A 27,733-nucleotide genomic window follows, 5' to 3' on the forward strand; every position below is an offset into this window, starting at 1 on the left:
CCCACCAACTATAAAACTCCCTGGAGCCAACTGAGTGAGATAGGCAATAAGCCTGTGGGGCAAATTTGAAGCCTTAGAAATTAACTAGGTATGAGACCATCCTGGAACATCCCCAGAGAAGTCATGCTGCTGTTGCGTTGAGGGCAGACAGATCTTTCCAAACTGGCTGTTCCATTCCTTCAGCTTCTAAACAGGTCACTTACAAGCAGCCAGTTGGCTGTATATGACTCACAGACACATTTTGCCTGGCCTGTGGAGTGTTTTCTTCTTTTTTTTTTCTTTCAACATTTGAATTAGTTGCTAACACTTAAAAATTAGGAGATTTCCCATAAAAATCTGGATTTCAGATTTCTCTTGAAAACAGAGCACCTGCGCCCTTCTCCTTACTGGGATATCTTTAAATGGGATATTCACTCCCCCCAGGCAGATACACTCATTTTTTTCCCCACCCAGCCCCTGTTTGTATTCCCTGATCTAAAATGTTGCAGGTTTCGGGGCGCCTGGGTGGCTCAGTCGGTTGGGTGTCCGACTTTGGCTCAGGTCATGATCTCACAGTTCGTGAGTTCAAGCCCCGTGTCGGGCTCTGTGCTGACAGCTCAGAGCCTGGAGCCTGCTTCACATTCTGTGTCTCCCTCTCTCTCTGCCCCTTCCTTGCTCATGCTGTGTCTCTCTCTGTCTCAAAAATAAATAAACATTAAAAAAAATTTTTTTTAATGTTGCAGGTTGCAAATTGGGGTGGGAGGTAGGATCAGATAGCTCTTTCAGTCTCTGGCAACTCCAGGCTCTGTGATGATGCCCCTGAATGTGGAGGAGATGGCCTGGGGCTCTGGGAGTCCATAATGCATTTGAGACAAGGCATTTTTTCATTAACACTGGTCTCTGAATTTCCGGTCACAAGTATCACATCCTGGAGGAATGAGCCTGTAGAATCCACGGCATTTGCAAACAGATGCTGGTCTCTGGTGGAGGATAACTGGAGTTAACTTTCACTGAGCCCCTGCTTTCAGCCCATTCTTCAATTTTGTAACAACCCTGTTAAGTAGATACTCAATCCCATTTCTGGGAGGCAGACCCAGAAGGCTAGGGCCTTGTAGCTAGTGGCAGGACGGACTCCAAAGCCTTCCTCTTAACCAGAGGCTTCTCTCTCCACCTGCATATTAGCTCTTCTTAGGTCCTGTCTCAAGTTTCAAAACACATTCCCATCGTGGATTCAATACTAGTTTTTTTCTTTTTTAATGTTTATATTTGGGGGGCAGGCAGAGAGAGAGGGAGAGAGACAATCTGAAGCAGGCTCCGTGCTGTCAGCACAGAGCCCACTGCAGGGCTCAATCTAACGGATCATCAGATCACGATCTGAGCTGGAATCCAGTCCAGCAGTTACCCGACTGAGCTACCCAGGCGCCCCTTAATACTAGTTTTTAAAACACACAAAAAAGAATATTTAAACCATATAGCATATTTGTGATGATTTTCTCAAGCCAAAGTGTGAAATGATCTGATTTCTGTAATGCACGATGGGAGTGGGTGGAGTAGGTGTCTTTGCCAAGGGTCTTTGTTTGCTTGTGGGACCCAGCAATGAGTTCTGTGGCCTAGAGCCTAGGGTGGGCAGGAGCAGCTTGTAGACTGCAACTCAGGTTCCTATAAATGTGTTGCAGGTTGGGAAGAAGCGATAGAAATTATCTCGGGTGTGTTTGGAGGACACGTAAATTCATTTTTTACTAGTCTTTAATTATAATTTCTCTTCAAGTTTTTCCGAGATTTGGAAATAGGGTTCTAATTTGGCTGGTTCTAAACTTCCTCTCCTAACAATTCCTCACCTCTCCCTGACCCCACTCCATCTCATCCAAGTCTAGCACCAGCTTTTAAGGAACCTGAAAAACACTGGCTATAAGGTCAGCTGGGAATTTTAGGAGGTTATGGATGTCGGAAATAAAAGTGTAAAAAAAAGGGGGAGGAGGAATTGGTTTTGGCTTTAAGACACCGGAACTTCCAAGGTTCCTGCAAAACCATTTGGAGGTTTTGCAAACCCTTAAAGTCATCAGCGCCCCACTGCGGAATTCAAAGCGAAGCTTGTCACAATTGTTAACACCTTCTTTGAACAGTCTTTTTATATTTGACAATTATTCTCTTCTGCGCCTCTGCCTCTTTTTTTTTTTTTTTTTTTTTTTTTGCGGGCAGGAAGGTTCTACTGTCTTGGTTTTAGGGAGTACCCTATACAACGAACAACCTCTCCGCGTGCCGCAACCGCAGGAAGATTTCCATCGCCTCCGCGGGTTTGCAGAGTGAGTAGATTTTGAGGCTTAGCGGGGCGCGGGGGAGGGGGGACGGAGAGTTAACAGTTTTGGAAGTCGCTAGGGGTTATATTCAAAGTTAACGCTTCAGGTTCTAGGTTGAGCACAATGACCGCCTCCTCCTGGGCAGCTGGTCCGGAGGCGAGCGCGGAGGAGCTCCGCCTCTGGCTGCCTTGGGGGAACCCACCTTACCAGGGCGCAGAGACCGAATCTGGAGCCGCGTGCACGGGGGACCCCGCGTCCCGCCGAGCACCGGCCGCGTGTAGCCCTCTCCGACTGAGCTAAGAAGGGGGTGCTCCTCGCGGCCCTCTGGGGGAGCCCTCCCACTCTTTCCAACTTTCCCGGCCCTGGGGCCGGAGGAGGGCGCCTCTCCCGGCGGGTGCGCGCTCGGTACTTAAAGGCGGCTCCGTGGGGCCGGCGCTCGTCAGTCGGAGCGCGCAGCGGCGGCGGTGCACCGGGGAGCGAGGCGCGGCGGCGGCGAGGAGCAGGAGGAGGGGCATGGAGCCGCCGCGGGCCTGCTGAGTACCGGAGCGCGGGCAGCCGGCGGCACGGTGAGCGCGGGCCCGGCCAGCCGGCCACACCGGAGGGGCGGGCCGCGCCGCGCCGCGCGGGGGCTGCGCCGGGCTCCAGGGGTGCCGCTTGCCGAGCACGGCGGACCCCCACCGGCTTCCCCCGCCGTGCGGGCGCCGCGTCCGGCGCCGGCAGGCCGGCTGAGGGCTGCAGTATCTCCAGGCTCCCGGGCGGTGGTTCCTGCAGCCCCCTCCCCACTGACCCCTCCTCCCATTCTTCCTCCATCCTCTCTTCCTCCAGCCTCTCCTCCCTTCCTCCCTTGCGGCTCCTGTTTTGTGAATGGATTAGGGGGCGGACGACGGTGCGGGGCACGAGGCTGGTTGGAGTCTCTCCCTCCCCCACTCCACCCTGGGGGTTCGCACCTGTCCGGCACCGAAATGCCCAGCGCCTTGGTCCCTGCGGGTCAGCCGGGCCACGGCCGCGTGTATCCTTGGGCCCGGCCTCCCTTTTCCTAGCAGGCTTGGAGGGGCGGGGGGTGGGGGGGTGGACGGCCGGCCAGGCGCAAGGGAAAGAGCCCCAGCCCCGCGCGCAAGTTTCCATCCCGCCGAGTGTGGGCCTCGTAGCAGGGCACACCTGTCAGCTGGAGAGGCTGCACACTGGCAGCCCCGCAAAGTTTCGGGTGTAGATTGGCGGCGTGCGTCCTTGGCTGAGGATTTTCTCCTTCCGTCATCTGGTGTGTGGGGGGGAGAAGTGTTCTAGGGAGCTCCCCCCAACCTCGTGTCCTTGAAGCCGGGTGCGCATTATACTAGGGGGACCGAGCTCTAGCGGATCCCTTCTGAGCGAAATGGGGGTGGATGAGAGGCGATCTAGGCTACCCTTCGCCCGCTGGGGTTGGCACGGCCCCCTGTCTGGGCAGGGGCGCCCCTTCCAGAGACAGCACCAGCACCTGATTACTCGTGGGGTCTTTGGCTGTGGAACCTTACTGGCCCTCGGTGGGGTAGGGGTGCCAGGGTAGTGCCTCCAATTCGTGTGCGGGGTTGGGGGTCCTGCCCGGGAAAGGAAGGGGCCGGCGACATCGGAGATGCTGCCTTTGTCTGCAGGCACACTTTGCCAAGGTAACTGGGGCCCAGAGGAGATGAGCGGGGCCTGGTCCGACTGATTTCTTGGGTTTTCCGTTCCTTCCCCGCTGAGTCGTGGGAAACCGGCACGTGGGTGTGGCCGGCGCCGCCTGTGCCAGAAGGCGAGGCTCAGGCGGGGGTGAGAAGCCTGGCGAGTGCCTTCCCGGCTGCATTAACCTGGTGGGCAACGCCTCCGGCATTGCACCGAGGCGGGGCGCCAGCACCCGGCAGGTTGCTGGGCTGGCCTCGGCGCCCCCTGCCCTTTCCTGCGGCGCAGGTGGGCGGCGGTGCCCAGAGGCGCCCCTTTGGCATGTAAAGTCTAGAGGGCGACGGGGACCCTTCTGGAGTAGGTGCAGCCCCGGGGTTCCCCTGGGCAGCAGGCGCATGGCGGCGGGGTGGGGGTGGGGGGCAGGGAAGACTGGGAGTCCTGCAGAGGAAGCAGGCTCCCAGGGATGGCGGGGCAGAGCGCCTGGAGCCCGCGCTTCCCGAGGAGGCGAGGCTGCCAACAGCACTTTCCGGACCGCAGCTGCTGGAATGCTGTTGGTGCCTGAATCTCAGACTGATTTAGGCAGTGACTGCGTGCTCCTTACCCGTCCTATGTGGCAGGTGGTAAGGGAACAGGCACTGTTCCCCTGGCAAGAAGGTGCATTTGTGTTGGGAGTGGGGCTCAGGGGTTGGTCCCAATAAGACCCAGAGTTGGAGAAGGTTGGAAGTGAGACCCCGTTGTCTGTGGCGGATGGGTGGTGTTGGAAATGGGATCCTCCAGATGAGGCTGGTGGCAAAGAGTAGATGGGGAGGAGGCCTGGGTATGAATGGAGTGGGGGAGCTGTCCTCATCAGACCCTCCCCACTTCCCCGGCCTCCCCACTTGGATAGTCCATCAGGGCTGGAAGTGCTTCTAATTTCAGGCAAATTGTTTACCTGAGACCTACGGAGCCAGAAATCATTAGAACCCCTTCTTAGGCGGGGGACACCAAGTCTCAGACAACTTGGGCAAGGTCAGGCAGCCAGGAGGCGGTTGAGCTGTGTCTCAAGCACAAGTCTTCCGGTGCTGAGTCCTAGGCTCTTTTCATTAAAACACAGCTGTTCCCAACAGGGCGCTACTGGGAGCCCTGACTTAGTGCAGACCAAACCCGTCAGCATCTCCAGGAGTGGCAGGGCCTGTGGCTGAGCACAGAGATTCCGTGCGGGCACTAGGACCGAGTGGATGGGGCTTCCCAGGCCGCCCCCCCTCCCCTCCCAGGCTGCTGCAGTGGTGGCTGCAGTTCCCTCCGACGCCCTGACTGCTGGGCTTCCAGGAGAGCTGTCCACACCCCAACTCTCATTTCCTTTTCGTCCTTGTCTGCTTTTCCCTGGTTGCTTTCCCTTTCTTTCCTGCCTCTCAAGTAAATGAGAAAAAGGTGAGAAAGCAGAGAAGACAGGGGGAACTTTGTCTGATTTTGCTGTTTGAAGAAAGGGAAGCTGCCTCCTCCACCTCTTTATGTTTCCTGCTCTTTCTCCTCTTTGCCTCTCCTACTTTTTCATGGGCCTCATTGGTGCTTGTGCTTTGCTTCCCCTCCCACTGTGCAGCTCCCTAGTGGGTACAGGGCAGGTAGAAGCTCTTGGCCACTGGCTACCTCCCTGGCCATCCTCCTCTTTGCTCTCCCTGGGCCTCTCATGTGCTCAGAGCTGCCTCTGGCCTCAGGTTCCCCCCAACTGAAGCTTGCCTAGGAGAGTTTTGGGTCATGCCCACCCCAGGACCGCCATCCACCAGGTGCGGATCACCTAGCTCTTTCTGGCTTTGGTTTGTCTAACGATAATAAATGCTACTCCAAATGCTTTACATATGTAATCCATTTAACCCTTAAAGATGCTACAAGGTAGAGCTATAGTCCACACTTTACAGATGAGTTAACTAAGGGGGCAGAACACAGTCACACAGACAGTGACAGAGCTGGGATTTGAACCCCAGTAGTTTGACTACCGAGTTGTACAAACAGTCTTAGTCATGTGCAGTCAGTGGCAGTGGTTTTTATTACTGGATCATTTCCCCTCTTCTGGGCCAGGCCCAGAGAAAACACCCCCACTCCCATGGACTAGAAAGGCTGCCTTCTGCCTGACTCCACACCTCCCTCCTCCCACCAGATGCCGGTGCAGCTGACGACAGCCCTGCGTGTGGTGGGCACCAGCCTGTTTGCCCTGGCAGTGCTGGGTGGCATCCTGGCGGCTTACGTGACAGGCTACCAGTTCATTCACACAGAGAAGCACTACCTGTCCTTCGGCCTGTACGGTGCCATCCTGGGCCTGCACCTGCTCATCCAGAGCCTGTTTGCCTTCCTGGAGCACCGGCGCATGCGGCGGGCGGGCCGGCCGCTGAAACTCGTCTCCCCGTTGCGCCGCTCGGTGGCACTGTGCATCGCGGCATACCAGGAGGACCCCGACTATTTGCGCAAGTGCCTGCGCTCCGCCCAGCGCATCGCCTTCCCTGACCTCAAGGTGGTCATGGTGGTGGATGGGAATCGCCAGGAGGACGCCTACATGCTGGACATCTTCCACGAGGTGCTAGGCGGCACTGAGCAAGCTGGCTTCTTTGTGTGGCGCAGCAACTTCCATGAGGCAGGTGAAGGGGAGACCGAGGCCAGCCTGCAGGAGGGCATGGACCGTGTGCGGGATGTGGTGAGAACCAGCACCTTCTCCTGCATCATGCAGAAGTGGGGAGGCAAGCGAGAGGTCATGTACACGGCTTTCAAGGCTCTTGGTGATTCAGTGGACTACATCCAGGTAAGCGTGCCTTCCCAGAAGCATGCAGACATGGGGGTGTGTCCGGCCAGCTGGGCCTATACTGTCCAGGGAGGTTAGGTCCAGTTTAGGTCTCTTGTGTTGAGCACACCCCTCCTCTGCGCTTCAGAAGGGCAACAAGACAGCTGCTGCTCGGAACAGCAGTCCTGGGGTCAGAAAGACCTGGGATGGGATCCTGGTTCTTCTGTTACTTAGCTCTGTGACTTTGGGCGGGTCTCTGGACTGGTATCCCACTAGTAAGAAGAGCAGATCGGCGTGCGGCATTTACTGCATACCACACACCATTGCAGGAGCTTCAGAGACCATTCTTTTAATCCTCCTAGTATTCCTAGAGGATAAGTACTACTATTATTTCCACTCATAGAAGGTGAACCTGAAGCACAGAGAGGGTAGTTACTTGCCCAATCTCACACAGCACTAAGGTACAAAGATAGGATTTGAACCTAGGCAGTCTGTCTCAAGTCTGCCCTTACCCGTTGTGCTATACTGCCTCGCCACTGGTAACATGGAGATGAGTCTCTCCGTAAGAAGGTGTGGTGAAGAGTAAAATAAATCATGCTCCAAAGCACTCAAGTATTGTTTTAGTACCCCGTGTCAGATTTGCATTTGTGAGATGGAGAGACACGGCAGTGAGTCACCCCCCAGCTTAGTCCTTCAGCAGTCTCGGCAGGTCGGGATCCTGAACAGATTCAGTCTAGCTTCTGGTCAAAACTGTCATTGACGTTAGCCTGAAAATTTTATTAGGCTGATTACATAGCTCTGATTCTCAAGTAACAAAATGTAGAAAGAACTGACTGAAACCACACACATGTTGGTACCAAGTAGAAACTGCACCCAGAACCCCAGATTTTTGGTCCAGCATCCACACCGTCCGTTTCTCTGTTGCATTCCTTCTCTGCACATGCCAGAATAAAGAGCGCCTGTCGTGGTAGCCCACCTATGTACCAACCCAGTCTTGGGGACAGCACGTTGAGGACCCTGATAGTGAAATGTTCTGTACTGTACCCACCTAAAACTAGCTTGCCACAGACATTTTGGCTTTGGCTTTTTTTGAAACTTGCATCCTCAAATGAGTTGGTACCTTGACTTCTTTCTGTCTTCCTAGGCCCAAGGACCTCCACGGCCTTGTAGGGAGGGCTGTTGAGGCATTTGATTCTGTAGTTCATCTAGAGTCAAGGGGCCTCTAAAGCTTTCCTGGAGACTCAGAGGACACAGGAAAAGCCCTTGAGACCTGGCCCATGCTCAAACCACAGGGACGTGGTCATCTGCTCCCTTGAAGCACAGAATTTCCCCAGACCTGCCACACATCTTCCTTTACTGACCATTACTTGTGTGTTCTGGTGGATCAGCGAATAGGCTCACACACCTGAGCCAGCCTTTCCCTTTATGGCTCTGGGCTCACTGCCTGGGGCAGCTTGGGCTTCAGTCACATTTGGTGGATTCCAGCCTGTCTTCCAACAGCCCTTCTACTGGTGGGTCTTTCCCCGAGGGAGACGGCCCTGCCTCAGCCGGGGGAAACCCAGGCAGGCAGGAGCTCTACTCTAACCCTGCTCTGCCGGAAAGACCTCCCTGGAGTGAAGGGAGCTGAGCAGCATGAAGAATGGGTTAGGGTCAGGGGAGGAAGTGGTCTTGAGATGGGCAGTCCTGGAAAACTTGGCCTGTAAAGTTCAGGAAGTGCTGGGAGTCCAGCATGAGGTTGGTGAGGAGGTAGGAGGGAGCAGGTGTGATGGCTCTGCCTGGATCCCCCTCCACCTTTAGCTGCTGGTCTGTAGCCAGCATGTCTTCCAGCAGGGTCGGGGCATGGGGTGGGAGGGCAGCCCCCTTCCTGCAGGATTAGCAACTTTAGTAAAAGGATTTTAGGCTTTTGGAAAGCCGAGTGTAGGCTCATCTGTGGGTATTGCTCTTTGCTCTGTTGTTCTGCCAGTGGTTATCTGGGCTCTGTGTAATTTTCTAGAAAATAGACAAGGAGTCAGCCACCTGGGTGAGAGTTCATAGCTCAGATTCAACTACTAATGGAGTCACCTGTTAGAATCAGACCATGAGTTCTCCCCAGGGAATGTGGACAAGTGGGCAGGATTTGATCTAGGCCCTGGTTGGAGGCAGCAGCTGCCAGCCTCCACGCTCATCCAGAGTATATAAAGTCCAGGTGTCGTGTCAGGATGGCCAAGTGGTGTCAGGCGCCAGACTCCAGCTCCTGCTTCCCAGAGAAGAATTCAGGTGAGGGCAGCCCTTGAACATACCGCGCCCTGACCTCAGAGACTTGGCCAAAGGAGCACAGAAGGCCTCGCAGCCCTGTTAGTGGGGGGCCTATGACTGGGTAGATGCATCCTGCTCTTGGGCTGTAGGTTGTCCAAAACCGGTACCAGAGGCTGAAACTGGGAAGACCTCATTAAGAATCCTCGGAGAGCGCTTCGGGCAGTAGCCCCTGGCAAGAGCCATTTCTTGGCCTAATGTGGAGGGTCTGGCTGCCCTGGCCTAGCTACTGTACTGTCATCTGATTTCAATAATGCGTTCCTCCTTTTTTCCCAGGAACTCCAGGGAAATGTCTGGCGACCATTTTTGTGGAGCCTGTCTCTGTAGAAGCTAAAAACTTGCCCAGTGCTAAGCCCTTCTCCCTTTCCAGGCCTGCCACCAAGTCTCCCGGGTTTGTCTCTCAGCCCAGTGGCTGTCAAACCTGGTATCTAAAGTCTCCTTTTCCTTCTTTTTGTTATTTGCCGCACCTCTTGCATTTAGCATAGATCTCTTTGCTGGTAGCTGGAAGTGAATCCTAGGAGAGGCGGCTATGTCCCTGCAGCAGTGAGCAGCATGTGGTGTGCATAGGCCTGAGGTCAAAATGGGCTGATAATGCACTCCTCCCTCTACAGGTGTGCGACTCTGACACCGTGCTGGATCCAGCCTGCACCATCGAGATGCTTCGAGTCCTGGAGGAGGACCCCCAAGTAGGGGGAGTTGGAGGAGATGTACAAGTAAGAAGTAATCAGGGACTCCTGGGGGGTAGGGCCTAGACTCTTCTTCCTAATGCAGTGAATACGCCTGGAAAATGAGCGTCTTGAATGTCTAGTATTTTGGAAGTGTGGGGGGGGGAGGGTTCTTCTTTGACAGTTTTCACTAGTATCAAAGAACTCACTTGCTACCCCATCCCTATCCTGCTCTTTTTCAACCTGAGGAAAAAGGAAATCACTAAAGGTATGTAGAGAGCCTATGCTGCTGGGAGGGGCTCAGTATCCTGAGGCTACTGATCACAGAGGGTGCTGCTTTTTTGGGGCACTGGCGCAGCAAGCGCCTCCAAAGTTGGACCCTTCAGAAAACCCTTGTTCTTCAGGAAGTTGCCCTGAATGGTTAAGAACAGGGCAGTATGGTTAAGAATAAGGGGCCACATCTTCCTCCAGAGGGTACTGCTTGCTGGTAACACACCAAGTCTTCCTGAGAAGCTTTCCGAGTGCAGAAGGGTCAGGATAGGGGGCTGGGGTGATGAGCTGCATCTTCAAGCCCTTCTCTCTGCCACCATCCAGGTTGTTTGCTGAGATGGAAGGTGGCTTTCACTGTTAGAGCAACTTCACTGGGCCAGTCAGTGCACACCACAGTGAGAGTGACTGGGTGTGGTTGGCTCCTCCGAGCCTCAGGTTTTCTAGCTTTGGCCGGGTTAGGACTGATGGCCAGGAGTTTGAGCGATGGGATTCAGAACTCAGGGTAAGGAGGCTTCATGGTTTCTGCTGTCTGTCTCCTGGGGCTCAAGTCCTCAGGTGAGGAGGCCCAGCATCTCCGGTTCCCTTGCAGATCCTCAACAAGTATGACTCGTGGATCTCCTTCCTGAGCAGTGTGCGGTACTGGATGGCCTTCAACGTGGAGCGGGCCTGCCAGTCCTACTTCGGCTGCGTGCAGTGTATTAGTGGGCCTTTGGGCATGTACCGCAACAGCCTCCTCCAGCAATTCCTGGAGGACTGGTACCATCAGAAGTTCCTGGGCAGCAAGTGCAGCTTCGGAGATGACCGCCACCTCACCAACCGAGTCCTGAGCCTCGGCTACCGGACTAAGTATACAGCACGTTCCAAGTGCCTCACAGAGACTCCCACCAAGTACCTCCGGTGGCTCAACCAGCAGACCCGCTGGAGCAAGTCTTACTTCCGAGAGTGGCTCTACAACTCTCTGTGGTTCCATAAGCACCACCTCTGGATGACCTACGAATCAGTGGTCACAGGTTTCTTCCCCTTCTTCCTCATTGCCACAGTCATACAGCTTTTCTACAGAGGCCGCATCTGGAATATTCTCCTCTTCCTGCTGACGGTGCAGCTGGTGGGCATTATCAAGGCTACCTATGCCTGCTTCCTTCGGGGCAATGCAGAAATGATCTTCATGTCCCTCTATTCCCTTCTGTATATGTCCAGCCTCCTGCCGGCCAAGATCTTTGCCATTGCTACCATCAACAAGTCTGGCTGGGGCACCTCTGGCCGAAAAACCATCGTGGTGAACTTCATTGGCCTCATCCCTGTGTCCATCTGGGTGGCAGTCCTTCTAGGGGGACTGGCCTACACAGCGTATTGCCAGGATCTGTTTAGTGAGACAGAGCTAGCCTTCCTGGTCTCTGGGGCCATCCTGTATGGCTGCTACTGGGTAGCCCTCCTCATGTTGTATCTGGCCATCATCGCCCGGCGATGTGGGAAGAAGCCAGAGCAGTACAGCTTAGCTTACGCTGAGGTGTAACATGGCCCCCAAGCAGAGTGGGAAAAGTGCAATGGGTAAGGGAGGGAAGGGGAATGGAAGAGAAAAGATGGGGTGGGAGGGAGGAGGGAGTGCTGTTTTAGTTCGTCAATGGTCCAAAGGACAAATCTGAAGTGCAAAGAATGGTGACTGTACTATGGCCTGGGGCAGTTCTGCTTAGAGGCAACACCTTTCCAGCTCAGGGGGCAACTTGTTTTCATGCCGCCTGTCTGTTGGCCTCTGCGTGTGTCATGGCCTCTGGGAAAGATTCCACTTCCTGCCCCAGGATCCAAACGCAACCCAGAAGTGTGCTAAGACAATTAGTTCCAATCAGTGGCAACTTCTGATAGGTAAGTGAGCAATGACAGCCTGCGGGAAGGGGTTCTCTTAGCCCATCTGAACACAACCAGAGGTGGTGGGAGAATTTGAGAGATCTGGGCTGGCTAGTATGTGTCCCCCACCCTCACCCCCAAATCTAGCTATCAATGCAATAAGATTGTGCCTGATACAAGGCCCAGAAGCCTGATCTTTGGGCATCAGAAAACAGGGTCCAGGAATGGTGCTTTATTACATGACATACTCCATTCCACATCTCAACATCCCAAGGATGAGCCAAACTAGCAGAGTTAGCACTGAACTCCTTTTAAGTGTGTATGTATATATACATAGATGTTAAAAATGAAAGTTTGCCAGGAGGAACAAAGATTGGTGGTTGTACTAAAGGCCATGGCCTATATGGGGGCCTTAGGCTGAATGTAGCTCACCTGAAAACTGCCCGACATCTAGATGAGCTTGTCTGTGATCTCTGCTGGGCAGAGGAAAGGTTTTGGTCATCTACCAGGAAGATTAAACCCCAACATGCTCAGAAAAGAAGTGAGGGCTTGGATACCTGATCCTGCACACTCCTGAATTCCTCTCTCAAACTCAGCTCTGAGTCTAAGACAGCCTCCACTTGGCTTTCTTCAAGGTGATGCACCAAGTCACCTCGTCCACCTTCCTTCTCATTTGGTAAGTTTTTCAAGTTAGCAACTGAGGCAGAGTCTGGACTCTCATAGCCCCTCTGCAATAAGCAACCCTGTCCTCAGCAGGTGGGGGGGAAAAATGATTAGGAGCCTCTGACCAAATTAGCCACAATCTTGCAAGTGCTTATACAGATTCCTTAGCAGCTGGCTAAGCGTGCATGACTTTCAGGCTACAGATCTTGACAATCACGTCCAATGAAAACCTTTTCAGCGTTTCCTAAGTGAAGCCTCCAATCCAAGCTGGTCATCTTTGAAACTGTCCATTCTCTTCAGTGGCTTCTCAAGGAGATTCTTAGAGCCAAGTTGTGGATAGTCATTATTGCATTTGCTTCTTTCCAGAAACCAAACTCGGAGATGGAATTGGTTCCTAAATCCTAAGGTTCTTGTTTTCTCTCTCATGCCCCTTGAAGCTTTTATTTCTCTGCCCTTGGGGGGGGGGGGGGGGCGGGGGGAGCGAGGGAAAGCATTTTCTAGACATTTGCAATCCACAGACAATTCTCAGCTCTTGAGTTTGAAACTGGGAATCTTGACTAAGCCTTTGACTTAGGGGTTGCTTGCTTGCAGGTGTACTTGTGCTCTCCGAATGTCCATTCTTAGCAGGGCCTGCTAGCCCCTCAGAACCAGCACTGAAGTTGACAGGAGTTGAAGGGGCAAGACTCTAGTGTGCCCAGGTGCTTCCTACACAGGAACAAAGTGTGCTCTGAGCCACAGATTGGCAAACCCTGGTGCTTTCCTTCATCTCCCATGAACGCAAGGGTTTTCCAGGTGCAACCAACATCGCTACATCACACAGACCTCGAGCTTCTGAGAAGATTGCTGGCCGGTGTTGGGTCCAACCCATGAAGGCTGGGAAGAGGCAGCAGGCATTTGCTAAAGGCGGTTGTTCCAGGCTCTTGCGTGTTTTTGCTGGCCAAGTAAACTATTTTGAGCACTACAATGGAGGAAATCCGGTCAGCCAGCCAACTGCAGAGCTCACACTTAACTAAGGGCTTGTTTTTCTTCAGCTTTTACTTGAAGGTTAATGTCGGATGGATTTCCAGATGAGAACTGGTTGTCCTACCATCAGCTCTGCCTTGCACTGTGGTTTTCAACTTTGCTCAGAACAAGGGTAGGCAGGTACAAGTAGTGGGCTCACAACGTTTGACCTCGACTGGTTTTTCTAAGTTATTTTGTACATTTTTCAGCAGCGAAACCAAACTGGGTCTTCAGCTTTATCCCCGTTTCTTGCAAGGGAAGAGCCTTTATATACAACTGGACACATTTTGGTTTTTCCTCATTGAGAATTTTAAGCCTTTTGTATTCTTTCTACAATAATTTGTAAACATATTTATTTTTACTTTTTTTTGTTTTTGTTTTTTACTTTTCAGGTCAAAATTTTATACTGCACTTGTCAAAATAAAGATTCTCACATAATGCTGGTTATCTCTGGACTACTTCCTCCTTAAACTGGTTTATTCCATTTCCAAAGAGGTACTTGAGATAGAAATGGTTTTGTCAAGGTAGTTGCAGTGGAACTCAAAACCGGTAAGTGTTCACAGCTGCCTCTGGACCTGGGGAATACAGCAGGCCCACCTTACTGTTAACTGCACACCTACAACGGCCCAACTTTTGTTTAAGGTGGGCAAGGGAGTCCTGGCTAAGGTAAAGGTCACTGTTTCCTCCTTGAGTGACAGCATTTTATCTGGCAGATAATACAGGACTGTGGCCAGTCTATAACAATGAAAAGCACTGGGTAAAATTCCTTTCCTGTGGAAACAGGTAACTCAATGGAGTGACATTGGCAGCCCTCTCATCCCATTTATTAAAGAAACAGTAAGAAAAGATACAATGCAGGAAAAACACCAACCATCCTTTCACCTCAGGCTGAACGAAGCACAGTGATTTCTCCCCTTCATCCCCCCCACCCCCACCCCAGTTCCCATATTCCCATTGACGTCAGTTTAAATTTTGAGGTTCTTTGATCGGGAGTACTAGTGGAGAGGGAATTAGGTGAGCGGTGGAGCCTTGATTCTGGCCTCCTCTGAGTCCCAGGAGAAGGAAGCTGCAGGCCCACTTAATCAAGCAAAATTGTATTTGGTGGGTCTTTGAAGTGGTTGCCCACCTCCCTGTTCTGTGTTCAAGCCCTCAGGGAAAGGTATGGCAGTAGAGGATGACCAGGTCCAAGCTGCCCAGGGCAGAGCTGCTGAAGCATGGTCCGTTCACCATTGCAACAGTTCTAGAGAGCAGTGAGCTGATTCTCCAGTGGTGAGCAGAGGACTACATATGAATTGGGACCTGCAGGCCAATGTATCCCTGAGGAAAAGTCCACAAGAACAATTCAAGAAACTAGTAAGAAACAAGGGGCAGAAAGCTGTGGGACAAAAGCACAGCAGGCTTCTGGAGGGCTGGAGATCCTTTCTCTCAAGGTCAGGATCATTCCCACCTGCGGTAGTCCATCTCTCACAAGTAACATTTCGCCTTCAGTCAAGAAAGAAGCGGAGGAAAAAGATGGCTCATTTGAACTTGAGCCCCAGCTATGGTACTTCAGACTGTAGCTCCACATCTACCCTTTTACCTAAAACACAGCTCCTGCCCAGAACCACGGTGCCTGGAAACCAGAGTGGTCCCGGAGAGAAAAGTGTTTAAGGGGGTAACATTCCATTTGGGTACATTGCAGCCATAGGACCCCCTGGTCTGGGGAAAGCAGCTGGGTTTGTGCCAGGGAGGTTCCCCACTCTAGGAAATGGGACCAAAGTCTTGCTCACAGGGCCATTCATCCTTGGAAAGGAAGCTGGGTTTAGACCCAGGGTCCCAGTTGGCCTTGCAAAAGGAGCTGGGTTGATGCCCACCGGGCCTGCTGGAGAAGAGCCCAGGGGCCCAGGAGCTGACCTGGGGAAAGTAACCTGACCAGGGCCTAATGGGCCAGTAGACCGTGGGAAGGCAGCAGGACTTGGGCCCTGCAAGCCACTGGCCCTTGGGAAGTTAGCTGGGTTGGGGCCTAATGGCCCAGAGGTTCTTGGGAAAATTGCTGGACTTGAGCCCTGGAGGCCAGCAGACCTCTGGAAGGTAGCTGGATTTGAAGCCAATGTGCCAGAAGACTGAGAAAAGGCAGCTGGATTCAGCCCCCCTGAACCGGTCCCCCTTGGAAAGGGACTGGCATTTACTCCCATAGGCCCAGCTGGCCTTGAAAAATGAGCTGAATTAGGGCCTATGGGGCCAGGAGCTCTGGACATGGGAGATGGATTTGGCCCTGGAAGGCCAATTCCCCGAGAACCAGGACCCGAGTTTGGGCCCATGGGGCCAGGTACTCTTGCCATAGAGGATGGGCTTGTGCCCATGTTTCCAGAAGCCTGTGAGAAAGCAGCTGAATTTGCTCCTAATAGACCTGCTGCTCTTAAAATGGGGGCAAGATCTAGGCCTTGAGGTCCAGCCATCCTTAAGTTAAGACCAGATCCCGTGCCCAGGAGGCCACCTGCTCTGGTGTCCAGATTTGGGCCTGGTCCCAGGCCACCTGCCCTTGGGTTGGGCCCAAGGCCTGGGCCCAGGCTATTTGCTCTTGGGTTGGGCCCAAGGCCAGGGCCTGGAAACATACCTGATCTCGGGGCAGGGTTTGTACCAACGAAGCCTGATCTCAGATTGGGACTGGGTCCTGGTCCCAGGCCAACAGGCCTAGGATTAGGAGGACCATTCCCAGAAGGCAACAGGACACCTGCTCTCAGGTTGGGCCCAGATCCAGGGCCCATGGGGCCACCACTTCTGGGGTCAGGACCTGTTCCCAGGAGACCACCTGCCCTTGGGTTGGACATAGGACCTGGCCCCGGGAGACCCCCTAACCTTGGATTAGACAGAGGCCCTGGGCCTGGTAGAGCCCCTGCCCTTGGGTTTAGAGATGGGCCTGGGCCTGGGCCTGGACCTGGGCCCAAGAGGCCACCAGGCCTTGGGAAAGAAACTGCACCTGTGCCAGTGGGATTCATCCCTCTTGGAAAAGAAGCCATGCCTGGGTCACGAGCACCAGCAGGGAAAGGTGCTGGATTTGAAGCCAATGAGCCTGATGAAGTTGGAAAAGGCGATGGGTTCCTTGGAAATGGGGCCAGATTTCCACCAAGAGAACCAGTTGCCATAAGGAAGGGATCAGAGTTCATGCCCAGCGGGTGACCTGTGTTTAGGACAGGACCCCCCTGTGGTCCCAAGGAACCGTCGAGTCGTCCTCGAGGTGGCAACTGAGCACGAGTCCAAGGAGTTGGCCGCTCTCTAGGGAAAATCCGGGGTTCTTTCATACTTTCTTGGGGACGTTGGTGATAATGGGCTTGGGGCGAGTTTTGAAAAGGATCTTGTTTTTGATGAGTGCTGTCACCAGGTACCGGGTGCCAGTCTTGCAGCCAAGCTCATCACAGTCCTGCTCCCCAGGAGTGTGTTTGACAAGGACGGCAAAAGGTTTCTCCAGGTGGATGATTTTTCCATACAGGATATGATGCCCCACGATCAGCACAGGGATTCCCTTTAGCAGAACAAGAATGAAACGCCTAAGGTTCAGGGCAAGGTCATAACACTCAGGTGCCTTCTAGAGATGCTCTTGGAAGGCAATGCTGGCACCTCCACTCCCTGGTTTGGCTCTAACAATATTGAAGAGCCACACCAGGCAACCACCCTCATGCCCTTTTTACTCTTTCTAACCCCAGGTAAGAGAATTTCCACTTTTTAGAACAGTGACTTTTCCAGCTTCCCCAAAGCTAAATTTCCCTGCTATTGCAGGGGTTGGGGGAGAACAAGCAGATACATTAGATTAGCTAGACCTCGAATAACAAACCTGAGGGCAGTCCTCACTCTGGGTCCTGGGAGCACCACCTTGGTGTAGCTTGCTTTCCTGAGGCATTAGGCAGGGAAAGAAAAGTCCCCTCACCTCAGTGGTGTAATGTAGGTCTCCCAGGAGGTTTCCAGCTAATCCAGTGCTGTAGCGAGCCTCGATCTCCCCCTGTAGCTCCATCAGCACCCATTCTGCCAGGCCTCCAGCCCCAGCACTGCAAGCAAAGGGCTGGCGGTTACAATATTTTTGAGGGGTGAAGGATGAATAGTGTCCTACACCACCATTCAAGGCCCAAAAGAACTTTGTTGAGCATAAGTTCTTGGGAAATTAGGCAGTGCCAGGCACTGAACTAGAGACTGAAATGCAAGGACGTGTGCAAGATGCACCTGAGAACCCCAATTCTTTCAGGAAAATGTCAAACCTACAGAACCCTAATCATTCAAGCTAAACAAAAGAAGTCTCAAAATGTACTCACCTGGAAATAACAATTTGCACCATGAGCTTTCCGTCTTTAAAAAGCAACTGAAAATAAGCTGTAGAGGAAAAAAAAATTTAGGACAATAATAATGACATCTAACGTATATCACGTACTATATGTGAGGCATTTTTCTAAGTGCTTTAGACAAATTTTATTTCACTCCCCTAACAACTCTTTTAAGATGTAAATCTTTTTGAGTTGACACCGTACATGTAACATTGCTTAAGACCACCAAAGGTCAACAATAGTGTGGAAAGTTAACACGTATTATACTTGTGTTCAAGGTCACATATTTACTAGTCAAAGAGCCAGAATTTGAACCCAAACATACACTAGAGCCCACACTGCTGACCACTATGCTAACTTGCCTTTCTCAAGGAAGTTCTATTTTCTGTTCTGTTTTAATTTTTATTTTTGAGAGACAGAGTGTGAGTGGGAGAGGGGCAGAGAGAGGGAGATAGGATCCAAAGTGGGCTCTGTGCTGACAGCAGAGAGCCTGCCCGGTGCAGGGCTCAAACTCATGAACGCAAGATCCTGACCTGAGCCAAAGTCGGACACTTGAAGTCAGACTGAGGCACCCCTAGTCTGCATGTTTCTTAAGAAATTAAAGAATTCATTTAGATTCTACATTTTCCTTTGGTGATGATATACACTTCATGTCTAACACTTTGGTTATGTTTCAAGATTCAAAAGACCTTCTTTAACAAAAGCCAAGAAACGAAAAAGTCCTTCAGACAACTTTAGTGAATGGTAAGCTGATTTCTAACATGACTCTCATCATACGCCTTGACCATCTTTCACTTTGGTACTAAAATACCCTGATACTCCATCAACTTTCCTTTTATACAACAGTACCACCTGGTGGCAAGTTTGTGGTACTCTAAAAGAATGGGTTAAAATGCATTTTTGCCTGAAACAACTATCTTCACTTGTCTTTCTAGAAAGGATACATTCCTGGGGGGTTAGGGGGATAGGGAGAACTTAAACTACGGGTTCTGTGTAAGTCCTTCCAATGAATTGCTAGAACTTAGCGGAAAGTTAGTAGTCTAGTGTTTACCAGTTATGGTACGGCAGGTTAATAGGTGTAATTGTGCTCAAGGTTAGCAAACAACAGATTAATTTATGTGCTGCTGAAGCAAGCACGTGCAAACACCAGATTAAAAAGTTAAACAGGTTTCTTCACTGGTATGTTGACCTTCATTTTGGATCTTCAGGGAAAAGTACGTTGCCAAAAGCCTTCCAGGACAGCAGAACCTCTACTCTTGAGCACCAAACACTTTGGGAACATAAGGTCAGTCAATTCACTGGTCTTAAATTCAGATATAAACAGTAGCTAATATTTATTGAATTTGTATTACGAATCAGATGCTGTTCACATGTAAGAACCTAGGCCTCGTGACTTTATGCTACACCCATCATAATCAACATGCTCCCAAAGGAGAAAACCAAGTATCGGTGAGAATGAAAAGGCACCAAAGCATCAGGCAGGCACTGCATACGTGGAAGAGCTGGTTAGAAGGGCAAGGGGGAATCAAGGAATCTCTGAGTAAGACAGACCTTCCGCAGTAGCACCAGTTGTGGCACTGCTTGAGAACAAATACACCAGGCTCAAGGGCAAATGTCTTGTGACAAGATAAGGAGGCCCTACCACTACCACCCAGAATAACCAAAAGGACTGTTAAAATTCTTCTAAGGTTTCCTGAAGGAGAAAGGATTACAATTTAAAATCAGAAGACCTAAAGTCAGGTTCCAGCCTATAAGTGTAGAAACTCTTCACTGTGTCATCATACACAAGTCACTTAATGACTATGGGGCTAGCATCCAGATTATCTGACTCATTAGCCTACTTTGAAGACCACATATATGCATAAATGCTTTAAAGATAACTAGTTTTTTAGAGAAGGGAAAAAATAAATCAGTATTTCCACACTATAATTCTGACTATAATTTAGAGAATGGTAGGTATACTTTAGCCATGAATCAAAAAAGACTTAGTAACTAGAAACTGAAGTTGGAAGGTTTCTAAAGGTTAATAAATGCATACAGATTAAAGGCTTCTTATAACTAAGCTTTTGATGACTGATAACGCACTACATATTACTTGATGGGTCTATTTATAACAAAATATAGGTATTTTGAGAAACAATTACGTGTTCACACAGATACACAGGTTCTAGGAAGACCACAGCAAGGAAGGAAATCAATCTTTAAGGCCTCTGGAAGCATGTTTGAGACAAGTACATATGGGCTGCAGAAATATTTTAAGTGTATCCCACATTTCCCGGAAAGTTTCCTGTTAGAACAGGAATTGACAACAGTGGCCTAAGTGGGCAAAGGAAGATAGATGCCTGATAGCTGGGCCAGAATACCTGTACCTGCGTACTAATCCCTGGTACTTGAGAGCACACGCAGCTTTACCCACTATGTAGGAAGCCCTGCCTCAGTAGATCTCCTGACACTGGCAGACATCCAGCAATGCTCCTGAAAATAAAAATTCCCTGGCCTACAGCTCCACCATCTTCACCATCCTGCTTCTGTACCTAGTCAGGCTGGTAAAAATTTGTGCTAGTCCTACTGGGATGCTGCAGATGTGAACAGGAATGAAGCTCATTCCTACTTACAGAAGTCTAGCTCATAGGAACCTATAGACTGGCCTGACTACATTTATGTCCACGAGGATGTATTTACCAAGGTAGTCAGAAATGTAGGAGAGGGCATTCCTTTAGCAAATTTTAAAATTCCACTCTTTAAAAAAATTCATTTATTTTTGAGAGAGACAGAGACAGTGTGAGCAGGGAAGGGACAGAGAGAGGGGGAGAAAAAGAACTCCATTCTGCCAGCACAGAGCCCAATGTAGGGCTCAAACCCACGGAACCGTGAGATCATGACCTGAGCCCACAAGAGTTGGACTCTTAACTAAGCCACCCAAGTGCCCCTTAAAATTAGATTTTAAAATAGCCTATCAGAGTGCCTGCGTGGTTCAGTTGGACTCTTGATTTTTGGCTCAGGTCATCCTCCCAGGGTTGTGGGATCGAGCCCATTGGCTCTGTGCTGAGCATGAAGCCTGCTTAAGATTCTTTCTCTCTCTCTCTCTCCTCGCCACCCTCGCATTTTCTCAAATTAAAAAAAAAAAAAAAATTGGGGGCCTCTGGGTAGCTCGGTCAGTTGAGCATCACACTCTTAATTTTGGCTCAGGTCATGATCTGGAGGTTCGTGGGATCAAGCCCCGAGTCAGGCTCTGCGCAGATAGAGATTCTCTTGGAATTCTCTCTCTCCCTCCTTCTCTGCCCCTCTCCTACACACTCTCTCAAAATAAACATTTAAAAAAATGTTTTTAAATAGCCTATCACCTGAATTTTATTATTCCTTCCTTCTCTTGCTCCTTGAGATTACTCCTGTCTGCAACTGTTCTCAGGGTCAGAGCAGGCAGATCTACCTGGTACTTCACTGAGGACATACTTGATGGAGGCAACAGGGAATGTGTATTTCACTTAATGTGGAGTTGTCTAAAAAGGATCTGAGAACATGCAGCCCAACCTGTCCCTATTATACCCTTGACAATACGCAGGTAGTAGGAAAATGAAGAAGTATAATGCAAACCAAATCCTATTAGTAATAATAGATGTAACATTACAATAAATATTTCCTGTAGAACAAAACAAAAATTTCTGAGTCTTCAGTTTCAACTAATTCCAGCAATAAAGACAACTAGAACAATTTCTACATGTTTGTTTTAAAACACTGTGTAGAAATTGCAGATTTATCAAAAACAACATTTAAAGACACAGCCTGAAGAATACACTCTAGCAAATCATGAAACTAAAAGGAGTCAATGGAAGAGCTTGTTTGCCACCTCTCTCTCAACAGTATTGAGTTTAATCCCAGATCTGGCTAGGACCAACTAACTTACTTTGGTTTAAGAGTAATAATTCTAAGTTGACAATATGTGTAACTGTAGAGCCAAGGAGAATTTTGTGATTCACTTTTTAAAAGATGTTTAATTCACTGTACTTCAGAGTGGAGCCTCATAGGCTACAGCTAGAGTGTGGACCTGAAGAGATGGCAAAGTGAGGAGAAAACCTAACCTCTTTCCCCTGAAATGAATTATTTTGACCCCCCCCCCCCACTCCCACATCTCAACAAAGGGGTATTTTTTTCTGCTTAATTTTTCTGGGCCTTCATATAGCTAAATAAACAATACATAATTCTGTATTCCTAGCTTAGTCAAGTGACTTTAACTCTATAAAAGAAATTTTAAAAGCACTTTATACATTCTAATTAACTCTAATTTTTTCCCTTAAAAAAAAAAAAAAAGCCCTTTGTGGGGCTTAAAAATTTCTAGAAGTGGCTTGCCCCAGATCATCCCCAGTCTTCAGATGTGAAGCTAGTCTGGAGATCCTGGGTAAAATCAACACACTATTGTTTCTCAGGAACAGTGGTCCAGATAATTTCGAGACCCCTGAACAAACTACAGCACAGCAAAGGAACCAGCATTCTTAAAACCAATCTGGAGCTAAAATGGATCGCTACCCAAAATTCAAAAGACTTAACTAGAACCAGACCAATCTGGGATGTACCTTATTTAGAACTATCATTTGACTTCTACCTCTATTTGAACTTAATTACTGGGAAAGTTATTAAAAACCTGAAAAATCAGAGTGCAAACACAGTTTAAGAGGAAAAAAAAAATCCAGGCATTATGATATAAAAAGCTTAATTTCTCCCATAGCTAAACTTTTGTGGACACTTATCTGATTTTCTCATTTAACTATGAAAACAACCCTAATGATGTACACACTTATTCCCATTTTATAGATGAAGAAACATGCTCAGAGAAACTAAAGGTTAAGTAACTGGTCACGCAGCTAGTAAGCGGTAGAGCTGGGATGTGAACCTTAACGCTTCCACAATATGGCCTCTCCAGCAGTCCTCTCCCACAGCCCCTTGAATACAGTACATCTATATCACTTCTGAGTGTTTTACAGATATTATTAGCCTTTCTCATGTCTACAACACACCAAGTAAGTAACCTACACAACTTGCAGCCAAAGCAGCTATTACATCTGTGGGGTAGGTAGTTGAAAACAAGCCTTTTTATCATATTCAATTGCTGAAATTTAGATTTTTGAAATCTCTAGAGATCTACTCAATGTCACCTCCAGGATTCAAAATTTAGAAGGCAAAATGAGCCAAAAGAAGAGAGTACATTCTTTGTCACTGCGTTTCTTATACTTTGCTTTCTGAATTGTTAAACTGTTTTAAAATATTACTGCTGTCTTAGAGAGAACTGAAAATGAACAAGCAATGAGCCTCATAATGATAACTGCCCCCAAAATACAAAGTGGTAGAACAAAGTGTGGTATAGATTTAACAGAACATACCCAAATAAGGGGACTCAAGGGTAGTTACAAATTAAGTTTTACTAGAGCTAAGTAGTATTTTACAAATTTTCATTACACCTTTCAATGCAACTTGTATGTTGTTTTTTTTTAAAATAGGGAATAAAGGCTTAAACTTTACAGTTCTCAATATAAAAATTTTTGTTTTTTATTTAAAAAAACTAAATCCATGACACAAAGTGTTTTCAAATTGCTAGGCCAACACTTAGCATTTACCAAACTTTTATTTAGTCCCAGGAATGTTCTTTGTTTAGAAATGCTGTGAGAACTCAAGTGGTCGGACCTGGATTCTGTCACTTACCCTATATATGAGGTGGGAGTAATCTAACTTTGTAAGTTTCAGTTTCCCCACCAACAAATGGGGCACAAGAAAGAACCTATCCCAAAGGATTGTTGTGAAAATTTAATGAGGTTATGAATGTAAAATCCTCAGAACAGCGACTAAGACGTGGTATGCCTTTAGGGTCAAACTATTTATTACTTGGGGAGGAATGTGACATTTTCTTAGTATGTCCAAAATAATGTCTTAATACTATACTGTATAATTATTAATGTTTACAGTGGACTAAAACATCCAGAAAAGCAGCAGGTTATCAGAGTAAAACCAAGTTTACATAATGTGAGAACAATTCAAACAGGACAGTCAAGGTTCACCAAACTGCTTCAAGGATTAAGTTCTGAAAGGGTTTTTTTTGTTTTTTTTCCTCTGAAGATCACTATTTCTCTATGTGCCTTTCCATTAAACCAACAATTCAGGAAGTTGTCATATATGAATGCAGGTTATTTTTATTAACAGTGTCATTGTGGTTTGTGACTGAAGGAGATGGTCTAAGTTTCAAAGGGAAAATCTTGTCTCTTGACAGGCTTATGTCATTAACCGCTAAAATTCGGTTTCTAAATGAGAAGCTTGTTCCCCTCCAAAGAGGGGCTATGGAGGGTGGGTGGAAATGAATGCTTCCAAACTTTTCATTAGTGAAGAGTGTGTTCAAAAACATGTGTGGATACTATGCATACACGTGGTACTTTCCCATCACATTTTAGGATTCCCATGATGGAGGGAATCAGTTACTGGTATTTGTAGACAATGGGTGAAAAAGATGGCTTCAGTCGATCTGAGTTACTCCAGTTTTCTCCATCTTCTGCTACTCTGCAGCCCCATCTGAACCCTTCCTCCTCTTACTGTAACCCCCTATCTACCCAAAGCCCATCCTTTCTAGCCCTGCTTGAAGTCTTACACTATCCGGGATTCTCCCCCCCCCAACCGGCTCCCACTTTCTCCTCCCTCACCCCTGACCCCCTCCCATCCCTTCAGTTACAAACACTTCCTACGTCTAGTCCCGCCCACTTTCTGGGACTTCTCGATCCGCTTTCCCTCTCTTCCCCAACCCCCTCCAGTTCACCCCGACTTTCGGTGGGATCTCCTATCAACCTAATTAACCCTTTCTCCTACCTCCCAAGGAAAGTATTCTTTAAACTGCATTCCTCCACACCCCTCACTGGAGTGATCTTCCAAACTGTCCACCCTCCTCCCAAAGATTTCTCTTTACACGTCCTTCTACCACCCTCATTCTCCAGATCTTGCCCTGTTCCTTCTTCTATCTGAAGGGCTTAGCTACTCCAGGACCCCACCCCACTCTTCCCCAGTCTCTCACTCCGCCTACAAAGAACCTGGAGCACTCTTTCTTGCAACCACCCTCCCAATTACCTCTACCAGCAGCTTCCCTCCCCCCCCCCACCGCGACTTAAAAATGTCCCCTCGAACAAACCTCATAGTCCTACCCCCCCCCCCAGTCCGCTTTCTGATATGCCCGCTACTTCCTGGGTTCCAGTTCTACCCCGCTCCCGCAAGCCTCACGTGCTGGACTCCCTCCCCACCCGGGGAAGAACCCCTTCCCGCACGTACCTCGAGGTTCCGGCCCGCGCCGCCCCCTTCTCCGTCCTCCGCCCGCGCTCGGCCACCCTTTCCGCCCTTCTCTCGCTCCGCCCCGCTCGCTCCCTTCCTTCCCTCCGCCTTCCGTCTCTACACCGCTCCCTTCCCCCACAATTCCCGGCCCTCCCACCCCGGGGGCTCCTCTGGGCTCGCCCCCACCTCTCCGCGGCTCTCTTCGCTCCCCTCCCCCTTCCCGGCCGCCCCTCCCCCGCCCGCGCTCCCCGCCCCTCGGCTCGCCATTCTTCTCCTCGAGCCGCGCGCCCCACCCGGCCCCAGCTCCCTAGCTTCCCGCTCCCTCGCACCCTCGCCCCCAACCCAGGCTCAGCCCTCAATCCCCGCGGCCTCCCGCGACCCCCGCCCGCGGCCTGACCTGCAATGGCGGCCGCCGAGCGCGGCGCCGCGCGGCCAACGGGCGACAACCGAACCTCCCGCCGCCGTCGCCGCCGCCGCGAGCACTGCCTGCGCACTTCCGGCCTTGCGCCGCGAGCACTTCCGGGGCAGAGCACGCGAGCGCGCGCGCACGTGGGGCCGCGGTAGAGAGAGACGAGCCCCCAGCCATAGGTGAGTTGAGGAAGGGGTATGTTTAGCAGCGGGAGAGAAAGAAATTTGAGGGGCTGCGGCCTGCTCTTGGCAGACGCCGGCGGAGCTCGCTGTCCCCCCTGTGCCGTGGGTGGGTGGATGCTACTCGTAGATTCCCGGAGAGAGAAGGGGCGGCGGAGTTCTACCGCGCACTTCAGACGCCTTCTTAGCTGGGCCGGGCCCGGCGGAACGCGCCTGTTCTGCCCGCGCGTTCCTAACCTTGAAGAAAGACGAGCGAGCGGCGAACCAGACCCGGCCCCTGTCTTCACCGAGTGTTATTGTTGGCGGCGGTGTGGAGGGGATAGTTGACAGATGCCAAACTAAGTCCTGTCGCTTCTTTCCTTGAGGAGCTCTCGGTTCTGCCAGCCCCATGAGTCCCACTGTCAGTCACTACCTTAGCTTGAGTCTGTAATTTGTAAACTTAGAGTGCTATAAAGTTAGAAGTGTTCGCTAAAATGCAGATTCCTAGTCTACCCCCTTTCTCTCCTCAGCCAAGAGAGGAATTCTGGAGCTGTGGAGTAGGACCCAGAGTCCTGCATTTTTAAAAGCCGTTTTTTCCATATGGTTTTGATGCAGAAATTCTGTGGACCGGGCTTTGAGAGACCCATTTAGGCTGTCAATATTTCTTGCTTTTTGCGAGTATTAGTGGTGTTTTCCAGGAGTACCTTAGTTTCTGCCTCGAATACAACCGGTCAACTCTATGTGCCTCCCTTCCTTAAAGTGCGCACACCCAATTAGAGAATGAGGTTATGTTCAGTATTTTGTCATTCTTCTTTCCCAGAGTACTTTTCTTCAGGTAATTGGCAGGATTGTTAGGAGTCTGGGGAATGCTCTGTGTGTCGATCTTTTAATTTTTCTGCTGAAGCATCCTGAGCTTCTGGAAATAGTTTGATAGGTTCTTGCGGGGGGGGGTGTGTGAAAGCATCATTAGTTAGATATTCAGAAGTGAATCTCAGGTACAGTTACACCCTTCCATACAGGATGGCGATAATAATACATGTGATATACTGCTGTTAACAATAGTGAGGAACAATACAGGCGACACACTGGTGTTAACGTTTCACAATAATGACTCTTTTTCCTCTCCCCCCCGCCCCTCCAGGAATGGGTGAATTTAAGGTCCATCGAGTACGTTTCTTTAATTATGTTCCGTCAGGGATCCGCTGTGTGGCTTACAATAACCAGTCAAACAGATTGGCTGTTTCACGAACAGATGGCACTGTGGAAATTTATAACTTGTCAGCAAACTACTTTCAGGAAAAAGTAAGTCATTTGGAAGCCTGATTTGGTGTTGCTGAGTTAATTTTCTTACTAAGTTGAATTCTACAACGTGTATGTCTTTTGTGTTGAAGGACTTCAAAAGAAAGTGACTGTACTCTCTCTGGGTTATTTAGAACTATATAACATGTGTAGTAAATATGCAATCTCTTGACTGAGCTCAGAGTTTTGATCTATAACGTTGGTTAGAAAGAAACCTATAAATTATGGTGGCCCACTGTCTGTTGGAAACTGAGGTTTGCTGGATCTTTGGAGCACAACAAAAAAGGGAAATTGTCAAGACCCATTGCTTTATAATCAGTCTCTGCACCAGTGCAACTTTGGTAAGGTGGAATTTCCTGCTGGGGTTGTCAGTACCTATTTCATTGTCAATTCAGAAGAAACGATGAATCCTTTTTTTTTTTTCTTAAGTTTTTTAATTTATTTTTTGAGAGAGAGAGAAAGAGCGCATGGGCGGGGAAGGGTCAGAGAGGAGAGAAAGACTCCCAAGCAGGCTCTGTGGTGTCACCACAGAGCCTGTTGCAGAGCTCCATCTCACAAACCCTGAGGTCATGACCTGAGCTGAAATCAAGAATCAGACGCTTAACCGACTGAGCCACCCAGGTGCCCAGAAACATTTTAATATCAAACTTTTTGGTGACGATGGTAGGAAGATGGATTTCTAAGTTCATCTGAGAGAATGTAGACTGAACTGCCTATAATTGGGAGTAAAAGTAAAATACCATTTGGGTGTATGCAGAGAGCTTTTATAGCAGCATATTTTTCAAAAGTACTGATTACTGATTGCAGGTGCAACAAAATAATTGATTTTACATTAATGAATGTATTGCCCTAAGCACTGAGTGGATGCCTATGAATGGGTACATGGAT

The 27,733-nt window shown here is 49.7% G+C and overlaps 4 protein-coding genes across 6 annotated transcripts in view; 2 read left to right on the forward strand and 2 right to left on the reverse strand.

Moving 5' to 3' along the window:
- Positions 1-712: 712 nt before the first annotated feature.
- On the forward strand, positions 713-14,718 carry HAS3 (hyaluronan synthase 3). Of its 3 annotated transcripts, none has more exons than XM_045047191.1 (4): positions 713-2,282; positions 6,043-6,678; positions 9,561-9,662; positions 10,474-13,829. In XM_045047191.1, exons 2-4 carry the CDS (start codon positions 6,043-6,045, stop codon positions 11,395-11,397), a joined length of 1,662 nt encoding a protein of 553 aa, XP_044903126.1. In that variant the 5' UTR covers positions 713-2,282; the 3' UTR covers positions 11,398-13,829. The 3 variants fall into 3 exon arrangements, with proteins under 3 accessions (XP_044903126.1, XP_023101474.2, XP_003998242.2); XM_023245706.2 differs by lacking the exon at positions 713-2,282 and adding an exon at positions 2,348-2,842; XM_003998193.6 differs by lacking the exons at positions 713-2,282; positions 10,474-13,829 and adding an exon at positions 14,538-14,718 and having other exon boundaries at positions 5,110-6,678.
- Positions 14,199-25,462, reverse strand: CHTF8 (chromosome transmission fidelity factor 8). Its single transcript, NM_001378400.1, is given in 4 exon segments — positions 14,199-16,893; positions 17,296-17,413; positions 17,675-17,732; positions 25,377-25,462. Coding segments are annotated over 3 exon segments (366 nt in total). The 5' UTR covers positions 17,698-17,732; positions 25,377-25,462; the 3' UTR covers positions 14,199-16,668.
- On the reverse strand, positions 14,199-25,462 carry DERPC (DERPC proline and glycine rich nuclear protein). The gene is given in 4 exon segments (NM_001378399.1): positions 14,199-16,893; positions 17,296-17,413; positions 17,675-17,732; positions 25,377-25,462. A coding segment is annotated over 1 exon segment (1,635 nt). The 5' UTR covers positions 16,673-16,893; positions 17,296-17,413; positions 17,675-17,732; positions 25,377-25,462; the 3' UTR covers positions 14,199-15,037.
- The window catches only part of UTP4 (UTP4 small subunit processome component), a 32,021-nt gene continuing 29,727 nt past the window's right edge, over positions 25,440-27,733 (forward strand). The window contains exons 1-2 of the mRNA XM_003998194.5: positions 25,440-25,567; positions 26,688-26,848. Of these exons, the coding sequence (XP_003998243.1) occupies positions 26,690-26,848 (159 nt within the window). The 5' untranslated portion in view covers positions 25,440-25,567; positions 26,688-26,689. The remainder of the gene's footprint in view (positions 25,568-26,687; positions 26,849-27,733) is intronic.

Source organism: Felis catus, chromosome E2 (genome assembly GCF_018350175.1).
Source record: "Felis catus isolate Fca126 chromosome E2, F.catus_Fca126_mat1.0, whole genome shotgun sequence".
Taxonomy (NCBI): domain Eukaryota; kingdom Metazoa; phylum Chordata; class Mammalia; order Carnivora; family Felidae; genus Felis; species Felis catus.

What these genes read in the sequence shown, in the direction of transcription:
- HAS3 (XM_045047191.1), top strand. Translation starts at nt 6,043, where the DNA reads ATGCCGGTGCAGCTGACGACAGCCCTGCGTGTGGTGGGCACCAGCCTG. An exon ending in ATTCAGTGGACTACATCCAG is followed by an intron (nt 6,679 to 9,560) that starts GTAAGCGTGCCT and finishes CTCCCTCTACAG; the next exon opens with GTGTGCGACTCTGACACCGT. An exon ending in GAGTTGGAGGAGATGTACAA is followed by an intron (nt 9,663 to 10,473) that starts GTAAGAAGTAAT and finishes GTTCCCTTGCAG; the next exon opens with ATCCTCAACAAGTATGACTC.